The sequence below is a fragment of the Balaenoptera physalus genome (genome assembly GCF_965194825.1).
Source record: "Balaenoptera physalus genome assembly, chromosome: 15".
NCBI lineage: Eukaryota > Metazoa > Chordata > Mammalia > Artiodactyla > Balaenopteridae > Balaenoptera > Balaenoptera physalus.
This window is the reverse complement of record NC_138894.1, coordinates 52,244,508-52,258,259: the sequence shown is the minus strand read 5'-3', so window position 1 is coordinate 52,258,259 and position 13,752 is coordinate 52,244,508. Positions and strand designations below refer to the sequence as shown.

The 13,752-nt window shown below is 48.4% G+C and overlaps 1 protein-coding gene across 4 annotated transcripts in view; it reads left to right on the top strand.

Moving 5' to 3' along the window:
* The window catches only part of SPTBN1 (spectrin beta, non-erythrocytic 1), a 194,132-nt gene that overhangs the window by 71,942 nt on the left and 108,438 nt on the right, over positions 1 to 13,752 (top strand). Inside the window, exon 1 of one of the 4 annotated variants that reach the window (XM_082426223.1) lies at positions 11,176 to 11,696. The exons of the other annotated variants lie outside the window; for them this stretch is intronic. Coding sequence (XP_082282349.1) covers positions 11,588 to 11,696 — 109 coding nt within the window. The 5' untranslated portion in view covers positions 11,176 to 11,587. Of the gene's footprint in view, positions 1 to 11,175; positions 11,697 to 13,752 lie in introns of those variants that run through there. 4 annotated transcript variants of the gene reach the window in all.

Below are 13,752 nucleotides of genomic sequence, written 5' to 3'. Positions count from 1 at the left end.
AGTGGAATCATACAGTACCCGTCATTTTATGACTGGCTTATTTCATAATGTCCTCATAATGACTTAGCAGAATGTCCTCAAGGTTCATCCATCTTGAAGCATGTGACAGGATTTCCTTTTTTAAGGCTGAATAGTATCCCATTGTATGTATGTACCACATTTTCTTTATCCATTCATTCATTTGTAGACATTTGGATTACTTCCACCTCTTGGCTCTTGTGAATAATGCTGCAGTGAACATGCGTGTGCAAATATCTCTTTGAGATTCTGCTTTCAGTTCTTTTGGATAAGCCCAGAATTGGGTTTGCTGGATCATATGTAATTCTGTTTTAAATTCTTTGAGAAACCATCATACTGTTTTTCACAGCAGCTTCACCATTTTACATTCCCACCAACGGTGCACAAGGGTTCCAATTTCTCCCCATCCTTTACTGAAACTTTTATTGTTATTAAGATAAGATGTAGTGGAAAAAAGATTCCATCATGGTCACAATTCGTGGTTTTCCTGGTGGATGGTAATTTAAAAGGGTGATAGAAATGGTAATAAAAAGGTGAGTGGAGAGGTGGTTAGAGGTGAGCATGGCAAGTTTTAGAAAAGAGCTTAGTCTCTCTCTTCTCTCACTTCATTCTTTACCTGTCGTTAAAGTGCTAGTTATAATGAATAGATTCATTCATCAGATGTGTTTTAAAAAATGCCTCCTGAGTAAACTATTCCCTCTGAACATCATAAGAATAACAGAGGACTTCTCTGGTGGCACAGTGGTTAAGAATCCGTCTGCCAATGCAGGAGACACAGGTTCGATCCCTAGTCTGGGGAAGATCCCACATGCTGCAGAGCAACTAAGCCCGTGCGCCATAACTACTGAGCCTGCACTCTAGAGCCCGTGCGCCACAACTATTGAGCCTGTGTGCTGCAACTACTGAGCCCGTGTGCTGCAACTACTGAAGCCCACACACCTAGAGCCCGTGCTCTGCAACAAGTGAAGCCACTGCAATGAGAAGCCCGTGCACCGCAACGAAGAGTGGCTCCCGCTCGCTGCATCTAGAGAAAGCCTGTGCACAGCAACGAAGACCCAATGCAGCCAAAAAAAAAAAAAAAAAAAAAGAATAGAGAAAAATCCAGTGAAGAAAACCAAGAGAAAGGGGGTCTTTGAACAACAGACCTTGGGATTCAGTTTGTTTGGGGCTGACTGTGTGTTTGGGTCTCTGCTGGCCTGGGAGGGTGAGATCAAAGGGGCCAGTACCACAGTCTGGGGCCTCCTTGTCTCTCAGCTGGTACAAGTTGGATGTCAGAGAACACACGGAAAGATATGCGTCATCTGCCACTTAGTACAAGCCTGTCGGCTCCAACTTGGTGTTGGATCCTGGAAGGGAGGCGGGAGAGGGGATGAGGATGCCCTTTCTCTGATTTCAAGCCCTGGGCCCGCTTCACTGCCCGAAAGCTCAAGAAATGCATGCCACTGCCTTTGTCCTCAGCCCCCGATACCGTCACGTTTTCCCGGGAAATGAAAGAGGCAGCAGGAATTCAGAAGGCCTGCTTTCTGATTGCTGGTGTGCAGTAACTTACTCTGTGTCTGTGGACATGCTGCTCTGTGCTTCATTTTCTTTCTCTGTAAATGAGATGGTTGGCTCGGGTGGGTGAATTTTGAAAAGGACCTTCTTGACACCTGTTCAGAGTTCTAGCTCTCATCTCCTTGTGAAGGATTCAGGTATGGATGGGGGGGTGTGTTACATAAGGTGGAACAGGCCCTGCGGTTTACCATACGGTGTCAAGTGTCTCACAGAGCCCTTGCTCTGTTCAGGCTTCTGTTCTGTGTGCAGGCTTCTGAAATGCCTAAGTCGCTTTTGAACAGTTTTTTCTTAGAGGATACTGGGCTAGGTGTGGAGTGAAGGTTATGTAGGACTTGCATCTGCCCTAAAACAGATCATGATGTATTTCCAAGAGCATTATATCCAAAGAACCCTGGAGATTTTCTATTTTATATCTCTTCATTTTTAGGGAGAGCATTGTGAGAAGCCAAGGGCCGGGCTCTGGGTCAGCAAGGCCAGTCAGTGTCAGAAGTTGAGACTGGAGTCCACTTTTCACTTCTCTTGAGTCTGTAACGGGTGCATTCTCCATTATTTTAATTAGGTAGATAAGACTGGTGCCCAAGAAGAGATAAGCAATACTCTAAGGCAGCACACAAAAGGTGCCAGACGATGCAGAGCTGACAGTATGGGTATAGGGTTTCTGAAAAGGAGCAATCATTCCAGCTGGGATAATCTGGGAAGCCTTCCTTGAGGAGGGAAGTTTTGAGTTGGGCTTGAAGGATGGGTGGACTTTAGACGGAGAGGGAGAGGAGAGGGGAGCGCCAGGACAGGAGCAGAGGCGTGGAGATGAGAAAGCCCGAGACAGGCTGGGGCAGAGAGACAGGAAGGAGGAGGGGACGAGGACTGACATTTATTGAGCATCTGTCTGGCGTCAGGCACAGTGTCTGGCCCTTCACCTGTGTCATCTCAGCATGCTGAGTGGGAGAATGACATCCTCATCAAGCGCTCATTTGAGGACGTCACTTTCTCCCCTCCCCATCTGTACTTGGGACCTGTCCTCCTTAGAGTAAAAGTCAGTTACACTTTGATCTGGTGGGAAAGTACCTGGTTTCAAATGGGGAGAAAAAGAAAACAGGGAAGGATTGTCAGGTTCTGTAAAGAAGGTCTCTGAGGCTGTTGATAGTATTTCATTCTTCTACTGTAAGCCTGGAGCCTGCCTCCCAGTTAATGGCAGCTGGCGGGCCTTGGCGCTCCTGAGTGACTGGGCTGACCATGAATTATTCAGGGCCTGTACCCAACGAGTGGCTGCCTGGCCAAGCCCTGTGGGAAGGAGGCTGTGCTATGTCATTGAGGGACCAGCAGAGGCTCAGGTGCAGAGGATGAAGAAATGACGGCACCCTTAAAATATTTCACGCTTTAACATGCCAGGGCTGCATGCTCTGTTCCGTGGCCCTGCAGCTGGGTAATCGGGGCCTGTTTTTCAGAGTGAGAAATCACGTCCCCCACTCCCAATTAATAAGTGCGGTAACCTACACACTCGTGTTAGCATGGCACATGTTGTCAGGGATTTGGTGAGAAGCCACATTAAAATTGCAGATAGGATGGTATGGCAACAGAGAGCATTCGGGTGGAAGGAACCCCACTCTGCTCTGTTCTTTTCTCAGCCAAGGAGAAGAATGCTGTTGTTGATCCATTCAGAGTGGTACTCACACCAACTCTCACCAACCTCACTTGTCATGCATTACCACATCTTTGCATTTGTGTGTACATGCCTGTGTGCGTTTGTGTGTCCTGTTTCCTCCTCTGGGCCGAAGGTGCCTGCAGAGAAGAAATCACTTCTTAATGACGCTGTGGGTCCCTCAGATGGCCTGAGCTGAGAACACGGTAGGGCTGAGAACTTGTTGGATGGGTTGGCTTTTGCTCTGTGCAAACCAGGAGCGGCGGGGCCTGTGTCTTGATGATGAGGTTTGTATCCCCTCACTCCCTTCCTTTTCTTCCTTTCCTCTCCAGGTGCCTGTTCAACCTGCTCTTTTCACCCTATCTCATTACAGCCAGTCTGTGTTAAGCTCCTGGAAAAGATAACCTGGGTGTGGATACCTGTGTCAGGGTCCAAAGGCCTATTTTCACAAAGAATAGATTTGTATTTCCTCTTTTCCCATTTCTTTCCCAACAGCCGGTAGCTGTTGCTACCAGGAAACAGCGTCTTGTCACTGTTCCATCTGCCCCTTTGTAAAACGCTGGCCTGATGGCTCCGAATACCTGTGTGTGTCAGCCTTTTCCCTCCAAGTTGGAGGTGGGGAGCAGAATCAAAAATCCTGGGCAAGAGCAGACCTGGCCCCAACTGCATTCCTCAGATGTTCTTTCCTGTGAACCATTCTACCTGTGTGGAGGAGCCCAGTCTTGGCTCTGGCTGGTGTTACATATTCACAGGCATAGCAACACCTGTTTGCCAAAGGTGGGGCCTCTGGACTGGAGCATTTCTTTTGCTGGTGAAGCTTTGCATGTGCAGATAACAGATGAGATAAGAATGCAGGATAAGGTTTGGCTGGGGTAGAAGATTCAATAAACTGCATTCCTTCCTTGCCCCGGGGCCTTGGGTGCTGGTTACTGAGTGTAACTTGCCATTTTTTCTCCTTCTCAGCAGAGATGTCAGTGCTTTGTATTCAGTTCTGCTGTGACCAGTGGAACAAGAAACAGGAAAAGGATATGAATAAAAATTAGATTTGCCCTGGTATTTCAGCCATAAAACTATATGATTTTGTGGGAGGGGTGAGTGTGAGTGTGTGTGTGTGTGTGTGTGTGTGTGTATAAAGAGGGAGAGAGATCCATCTGTCCATCCATCCATCCATCCGTATCCTCCAAGGCACAGAGATAGCAATTGTTGTGGATGGAAATACCTTTAGCCTTCCCTTTAACCTTTGTTCTACTTACTCTGAGTCCCGAAGTATCAAATCTGATAGCCCCACCTCAAACAAACATTGGCCTTGGTAAAAACATAGGCCTTTTATAACTTGTTTCATAGTGAGTATTGTGTTCTTGCTATCTCTGAGATATTACTACTTTTAAGACTATAAAATACGATTTTGAATATGCCTTTCCCAGTGAGTGCATAATGGGGTGAGTTAAAGAGAGGGAATGGGGTTTGTGAGTACTTCCCGGGTGGAGGACTGGTCCTGCTATTCCGAACTGTCCTTGTCCCAAAATCCAAAGGGGTTCCCAGCCTGAGGACAGTGATTCCGCGTGGAACCTGTCACATCCTCCAGCTGGTAGCCGCCTTGGTGAAGAGGTGGGGCAGAATTAGTTTTTGAGATTTCCTCTATGAGAAGTTTAAAGACTAGTAATCATAGCTGCTGTGATGGTGCTAAGATCTTTCTAAACATTTAACTCAATTATAGAAAAACTCTTTGAGGTTGGTCGCATTATTGGGCCAGTTTTTCAGGCTCAGAATCACAAAGTTAGAAAGTGGCAGAGCCAGCTTCCTAGATTCCAAGTCTGTTTTTAACCACCTTTCCTCCTCTAGCTTTGCATTTCCAAACCCTGACCCAAACACTCAGTGGGCAGTGCTCTAGGGGTAAATATGGGGGTGGTCTCAGCCCTGATCTAGGAGTCCTGTGGCTTGTGAGGGGAGGGGAAGTGCTGCGGACTGCTTCCAGCTGCCCAGGCTGTAGGCCCAGAGAACGGAGACATTCTGGAGGGTTTGGCAGGCACAGAAATGCCAGTGTCACAGATGTGCCTGCCAGTGGGACTTTGTGAAAATTGTTCTTTAGGGTGGGAAAAGGAGGTTTCAGATAATTTTTTTGTTTTCTGGTTTTGGCTGGATTTCATGGTTGTGTGCTTGGTTGGTTGGTTGAGTTTTCTGGTAAGTGGGGCCGTTTCCATTGAAAAAGGGATGGGTTCTAAGAGAAGGTGCATCCTGAGGCAGGCTTTGGGGAGTAAGGCCAGCAGTAACTAGGTAGTTACCGGGTGGGCGGCTCTCCAGGCATTATATAGTAGAAGTAGAAGGAGAATGATCACAGTTAAGGTTCAAGACTGGGGGAGGTGGGCAGGAGGCTCCTGGAGGAGGGAATGGGTGGGCCAGAGAGGTAAGACAGAAGGAAAATTGGGGAGACGAGACAGAAAGATAAGTTTCAGCTGCAGGGAGCATAAACGCAGCAGTATGGTTTGGAGCCTGCTTGTCTATTTGGCCACATGGGTGGAAGAGGATTATTTTAGTAGTAGTATTTTGGTTTCCTATAAAGAAAGGCTCAGGAGAAATTGGCTGTGGTCGTCCAACTGTCAAGGGATTTGACCGCGATGCACACGAAAGGCAGATGTGGAAACAGCAGTAGAAAGCGGCAGAGAATTTGGCAAGATAGTTTGTATGTGAAACCTTGTTGTTTCACTCCCTGTTCCTACCACTTCTTTCCCAGCTCTTTGGGTTGGCTTTTCAAGTCCTTGAATGTGTACAAATCCCATCACATCTTAGCATTTTGGCCATCCTCTCCCAGACATTTCAATCTTGATGATGTTTAGATGTTCAGGAAATGAACACCCCACGGTTTACCCTTTCAAGCTTGCTGTAATGCAGGAAAAGCAATCTTTTTTTTTTTTTTTTCTTTTGACCTCCCAGACTACATAAAGCCTCTTGGAACAAACAGAGGTTTAATCTCACTCCCTTAGTGTTCCCCTTCACGTGCTACATGCTAAATCATACAGAATCTTAGTTATAGGTCCACCAAGTATGAGAAAAGGAATAAAACAAGACCAGACAAAACCCATTCACAACAAGGGAACCCTCCAAGTAGCAACTTCTTTGTGAACCAGCAGAGAATGTGCCTGATCCTGACCCAAACTAAGTGTTGTCTAGGTTCGTGTGGAGGCTTGCTTGGGTTTTAGGTTTACCTTGAACCATTTATCGAGTCTTAGGGTTTTCTGAAAAGCGTAGACACCATTAGTAAGCTGAGATTATACTCTGAGTACACAGGAGAAACATCGCTAGACCGGCAGGTCTGCCGTCCAGGTGTGGCTCTGCCTCAGCAGCTGTGCAGCCCGGGGCAAGACACTGTATCTCTCTGAACCTCGGTTGCCTTGTCTGCAAAATGGACACAGTACCTACCTCACTTGAGAAAATGTATATGAAAGCTACAGGGTGCTGTAATAATGTGGTGGTGTTGTTATTATGGCTGTTCAGTTTATGTGGAGATTGAACTCAAATCACTCATACATTTAGAACCAGAAGGAGTTTTTATGACCATAGATTCCAACCTGTTGGATTTGTGGGCGAGGATTGCAAGGCCCAGGGAGGTAAGGCACCTGTGCGATTACTTAGCTCCTTGGTGGCCCTCAGGAGTTGGGGTGAGCCTGAGAATCTGACTGTGGTCTTGAGTCTTTCCACCACACCACAGCACTTCTGATTTGTGCCGTCTACAGATAACCATAGCGACTTGGCTTTGCCTTTCTGGCATCACAAGGATGGCAGATACATGTTACTTGGGCTTCAGTTGCTTCAGTCCCATAGCTGACTTGACCAGTCAATCGTGGCCATCTTTCATTACGCCTTGGAATCTTTTTCTTTTTTTTTTTTGGCTGTGTCGTGCGGCTTGTGGAATCTTAGTTCCCTGACCAGGGATTGAACCCGCGCCCTTGTCAGTGAGAGCACCAAGTCCTAACCACTGGATTGCCAGGGAATTCTCACGCCTTGGAATCTTGATGCAGCTTGAAGGCAGGCACAACCACTTAGCAGGGTTGGCCACATGTGTTGATATCCTTGGCATTGGGGAGGGACAGTAATTTTTCAGATTAGAAAAGATTGAGGGGAGAGGCCGAGATGGCAGGGTCTGTTTCTGCGGGAAGCTTGACCGTTGAGCATTCTGAACCCCGCCCCCCGCATTAATGTTCCCATTCACACGCTGCGCGTGTTTCTGTCATAGGTGTCTTCAGGATTCTTTTTCTCAGATCACTAGAAATAAAACTGTGACTCGGACCCCTGGCCTCTTGCTTTATTGAGTTAGAGCTGGGCAAGCTCCTTTAAATTCCTACTTTCCTCCTCAGAACGTCTCCGTCCTTGCCCGCCTGCCTCTGAAGGTTAGTGGGCCTCCTCTTGGCTGAGGCTGCCTGTGCCACCCACACCGGTGAGCCATTGCCCACCAGCCTTTTCCTGCCCGTGCCACCTCGGGGCTGAAGCCTGTGCGCGGAGGACATGCCAGCTCGGCCCGCCCCAGAACCCTTCCCTGGTCCTGTAGCTCCCTTCCCTCATCTTGCCTTCACCACCTCTACCTTCTTGTCCTCCATCTTCTGTTTTCTCGTTCTCCAACTCCCTGTGACCTCACTTCAGCTTGTATTATCCCTGTGACCTCCTAATTCACACACTGGATCACCTGTTCTCTGTTCCCTGTTCTTTCTGCAGCACGTGCTGCCATCCGTCTGCCACCTTTCCTGCTTGAATATCTCTCCCCTCTCTAGAACTTTCATTCTATGAATCCCTTGGTATCTCCACTGTTGTTTCTCCTTCCTCCCAGATGCTGGCCTTCCCCAGGGCTCTCTGCTCGGCCGCTTGCCTCTTACATCCCTTCCTAGACTTCAGCCCACTGCAGTCTCAACTCTCAGTCTGTGCACGGGTTGTATCTTCAGCCTTGAGCTCTGTTTCCACGTCCCTGACTGCTTCTGGACATGTCACCCTGTGGAGTTGCAGCCTGTCTGGAAGAAAATGTTCATTCCCCCCCTGTACCCCACAGCCAGCTCTAAAAACCCCAGAGTCTGAAGTTCACCCCTAGCCTTTGAACCTCCCAAAGACTTTGAAGTCCCATAGGACTTGAATTGGTTACCAAAGTCCTATGGATTAACTCTTGCATCATCCCATTCCTTTCTGCTCCTGTTGCTGTACCCTGACTAGCCCTTTGACCTGGACAACTGCAGTGACCACCTTGCTGCCTTTAATGTCTCTCTCCTTTCAACCCATTCTAATCTACCACTGCCAGATTAATCGTCCCTAGAGCCCAACCCAGAACCCGTCCTCCTCTGGCTCAAAAATCTCCAGTGGCTCCAAGCCTGCCTCCCTTGGCTTTCCTCCTGCCTGACCCTAGTTCCTTATGTTTCAGTCAAACGGTAGCACCCGCTGGTGCTGTTCCCCCGACAGTCCAGTTGGTGCCTTTACTTGGGCTGCTTTCCCCCAACTAGGAGAAGAGCTTCCCCCTCATCCCAGCCTGTTGATAGTCTACCTGTGCTTCAAGATCTGGTCAAATGCCAGTCCCTCCTGGAGTTGTTCTTCCTGCCTTCCTATGCAGATGTGACCTCCTTGTCCACTGAACTCTTGCAGCTCCCCTACCTACTCCTCACTCTGTTCTGGTTTTGGACTATTGGCGTATCTGTCCCATCTCCTTTGGCTACCATCTCTCCCAGTTATCTTTGACTCCTCCAAAACACCAGGCAGTGTGCCCTGCGTACAGTTGGCATCCAGGAAATACTGCGTGGAATAAAGAATGAGTGCTCTGGCCTTCCTTGACCTCCTCCCGCTGCTGAGGTGGAGGTGGTCACGTGAGCCATTAGGGTTGGGTCCTCTTCTTCCCTGGCCCCATCACACCACAGCATTCCCACATCTCACCCCCTGCCCCTGTGGGGCTACTAAACCCTTTCCTAGCCTCAAAACCTTTCTTTCTAATATTTACATGTGTCCACTTCACCTGGCTTGTTCTAAGTCTGCTCTTGAGGATCCAGTGTGGCTACACGAGCCCCAGCCTCTCCCTCCATCACGTCGCATGTAACCTGGCGAATTAGAAAGCTGACTTTACCTACTTCCCTGTACCAGAGGGAACTAAAAGGGAGACTTAGAGTGGTGACTCATACTCTGTTCACTAAGTGGCTTAAAGATTAAAAATGTGTTGTAAATTGTCAAGCACTTTGCAGTCTCATTTTGTGTGCCCATAGCTAGACACTTAGAGACTTACCATATCACCAGTAACATTTAATAGTGAAGAGGGGCCTGTCAAAAAGATCTCAAATGAGAAAATTCTCCATTCTCCTCTTTGTAGCCTTGATGTGATACGTGGGGGAAAAATCAAGAAGAGGTGCATTTTGCAAAACATACTTCTAATTTTGAATAGTATGACCATTTTTAGGGCATTTTCACATCATCCCCTCAGTAATCTTGTAGGTAGGCTTTAATTATCCCTGTCTGACAGCAGAGGTTTAGAAAGAATCCAGGGTTTCTTCTAAGGTCATAAGTGATTAAGAGGCTTGGCCAGGACTAGAAACTCAGGTCTTGGGAATCCTAGTCAAGTGCTTCTTCCAAGACCCTGCATTTTGCCACCTTGCTGTCAGTGTTTTGAATTGCACTAGAGGGGCTTTAGAAAATGCGCTACATCTTGGATGTGGAGAAATACCTTCGAATCCTGGGCCTGGCTTTAGAAAGCTCAAGGTTGACACTGGATGCATTAAAAACCCAGCAGTGTGGATGGAAGGAGTGGGGTTGTTCTGAGTTGAGCAGTTAGCTAGACTCTGGGTTTGTTTTAACTTTAGCCCTGAACAGGATGCAGTTGCTTGAATTACAAGTGCCCTGGGGACTAAAGTAAACCTGTGGTGGAGGCCCATCTCTTCAGGGCAGATTGGAATCCCTTAGGAATGAAATTACCTTCTTCAGTGAGTATGGCTGCAAGGCTACACGCTTGAAACGCTAAATTTGTAATTTGTTGTCTGCCTGTAGTTACTGAGAAAGGGGATTGGTGGGTGGGTGGGTAACTAAGGTCAGTTATTTCCCAAGAACACATTTTGATCACTGATATTGTCTATGTAGAGGATTTTGTTTTTGGTTGAGACTGGTGGGAGAAGTTAGCAAGGAGAGTTTTAAATTTTTGAAGAACTCAGAAGTTTAAAGGCTTTGTTTTACAAATCACAGTAGATTTCAGGGTGATTTCTTTTATCTCCTCATTGGTTCCTAAAATCATCCAGGTCAGGGATCCTGGAGGTGTTTACCTGTGTACCTTTCTCCCACAATGCCTTGCAAGTCGGTGCTCCCATAAAGCTTGCATTGAGTTACTGTTACAGGGTCGGTGTTATCCCGGAAAACCTACGCTTAACGTCTCGTACTGGCAGCGGCGGGTCTGCTGAGAAGATCCTTCCGTGAGCCTGAACTTACACGCTCCCCCCCGCCCCCCTCGCTGTGGCCTTGCCCAACGCCCAGAGGGACTTTTACTTTGACCCGCTGGCACGGCCGGGCCGCCTCCGCGTGGTCGGCGCCCGCGTGGTGAGGACGCTGAGCGCCCAGGTGCGCGGCCCGCATGGCTGCGTGAGCTCCTGAAGCTAAATAGTGTAGGAGCCGCCCCGGCCGGGGACCTGCGGGGCGCCTTACCCTACCGGGCCGCCTCCTTTTCATGAGATAGTAATCGGAGACTTTTCCGTTACGTGAGGCTCTCAACAAAAGATTGTAATTCCAGCAGCTTTGTTTTGGGAAGGTACCACCGCTGCAGGCGCGTCCTGGGCCCGACCCGGGGGTCGGCGGCTCCGCGGCGGCCGTTGGGTGGGGGCCGCGGCCGGCCGGCCTCCCCCGCGCCCCTCGTGGTACAGCCTGCGTTTCCTCTACAATGCAGTTATGCTAATCAGGTGACATCACCACCCAGCGCACGGCGAGTGGCTCCTGATTAAATTACAAACCGCCGGCCGCCAAGGGCAGCCGGGAGGAGGTGTGTGCGCTGTGCCCGAGAGCTCCCGGGCTCGGCGACCGAGGCGTGTTTAGGGTTGGCCATATTTTTAAAAAATTTTAAGAAGGACTTGCGCCTCCCTCCCTCCGTCCTCCCGCCCCTCCTCGGTAATTTATTTCAAGCCTAGAGCCAAGGGCCACAAAAGGAAGGAAAGCCACAAGGAATTAGATGCGTGAGTGGCCTAAGGTGGACTCTCCTGCGGCCAACTTCCTATCAGATCTGCCTGCTGGACTTTCACACCGGGATGGGGCTTGCCTAAGGTCCAGCCCTTTTAGCCGGGGCCGGGAGCCAAGCGTTGCGGAAGCTGCTGCGTGTTGGATGGGGGTAGAAGGGGGCCGGAGCGGGATTTCCACCGTGCAACCCGCCGGGGCGTTACGCTGGGCATAATGGAATTGCAGAGGACGTCAAGCATCTCCGGGCCGCTGTCGCCGGCTTACACGGGGCAGGTGCCTTACAACTACAACCAGCTGGAAGGGAGATTCAAGCAGCTACAAGGTAAACTCCCGTCTCAAAGGCCGGGCCTGCCCGGGGGCCGTGCTGCCTCCAGGGGTTCTGAGGGTTTATTTGTGCCATATGGTACGTGACCCTAATGAAGACCGGCGGCCGCGCGCCCGGCCCCAAAGCCTCTGGTTGGCTGCGAGCACCCCATTCACTACTTAAAGGAGACAGTGTCTCACTCTTTACTCCAGAAAAGCCACCATTTGGAGTCTTTCTCTCCAGTTTCCCTTGGGCTCTCTTGGTTGTCAGGTATCTGCTGCCCACTGCCCACACATTTTCTTTCTTTTTAGCTGTCTTTGCATTTTAGTAGATCAATGATAATAGACCTATTAGTATGCAAGTATTTGATTCCGGGTCGCCTCCGTTTCCCAGCCCCCAGCCTTTTACCTCTGGGAAGCCTAAAGGTGTAAAGTGCACTGCTGGACACCCTGTAGAACAATAGCAAAGGGAAGGAGGGAGTGGTCTTTTTGTTCCTAGGACTTGGGTAAATTACAGTTTTGATTCCGAAGCTTCATTTTAACTCTTTTGATATATTGTGTTGGGATAGAGCCTTGCCATCAATTTAGTGAGCTATGTAATTTATAATGAAAACCAGTTATTGTCATTCCAGTGCTATTGGGTTAGATTAGTTGGATCAATTACAGGTTTCTTGGAGTCTGTATTAATCTCAAACAGTTGAATGAATCTAATATTTTTATGGAGAGCATTGTGTGGGGTGATGGGCCTGCTGCCTGCGGCCGAAGTGGCCCCTACAGCCCCCTTGGCTGTCCCTGCCCAGCCAGCAGGCCTGGCCGGTGGTGTCTCGGAGCTTATACATGAAAAACGATTTGTAACTGAAAACAGAACTCCTTCCGTTAGGAAGCCCCTGGAATCGGTAATAGGCTGGAAATGATTCTAGTGCTGTGAAAAAGTAGCCTTTGCAGACAGTGTATGTTTCTTATTTTAACTCTTCTTGGTGCCTCAAATGTGGATCCTGGGAGGAGGAGGAGGAAGGAAGGAAGCAGCTCAGTCTTAGAATGTTTTCACTGGGGAGAGGGGGAGGCTATATTTCATTCACAGGTTTATTTGTCTTGTGAAATAGTTGACAGTAATGACACTTTCCTGGAAAACAAGAGGCAGAACAGGACATGATTTTAAACATTTGCTAGGCTGTGCTGCATTCCTTGGGCAGTTAGCTAAGAGGAAGCTGCATTCCCTCTAGGGAATGGTTGTGTGTCTTTGCTTCATCCCTCTTGAGCTCTTCGAAGGTAGAAATTGCTTTTTTGGAAAACTTAGAGGGGGCCAGAGCTGGTGGCGCGGTGGGGACTTGAAGATGGTAAATAGAGGAGTGGGGTGTGTCCATTATCTTCTGGGTGTGTGGTCAAAGGCCCACAGTTTGAGGTTTGAGGTTCTGAGAATTCAGAATGCACTTCTTCAAATGACCCGGGCTCCTCACTTCATTGTATCATACTGCCAAGGAGAAAGCACCAAGGAGGATCCTCGATCTGAAAACCTATTACTGAGGTCCAGTCAACCCCCTCCTGTAGTCTCAGAAGAAATGAAAACCAAGGAGAAAATACAGGAAGGTGTGGGGACCAGTGTGCCCACAGGCCCACCCATAACAAAAGGCTGTCACTCTGAAAGGTTTGAGGACGGTTGTAAAACTGCTCACTGAGGAGGGTGGAGCTTACACACAGGAAATGTCTTAAACTGTCCTCTCTGGAAAAGTAAAATTTAAATTAAAAAAAATCACCGTGTGCCTTTGATATTTTACCTCGTGTTTCCCAAGGAAATTCCTTCAAAAGGAGTGAGCTCCACATTTTGTGTGGTGATTTTTTTAAATGACCTTTGTCCCCTAATTTAGTTGCAGATAACTTTCTTATTTCTAAATATTGCGGTTTAGAAGTTGCACAAGTTTAGTGTTGGTATTTCTTCTATAACAGAAAACCACCCGTGTTGAGGAACTGAGACAGGGTGAATTAACTCTCAAGTATGGTGGATCCCAGGAGAATTACAAACAGTTGGCATCATCCTTAGTTACACATGGAGTTGATTGCATTTTAAGCAACTTGAG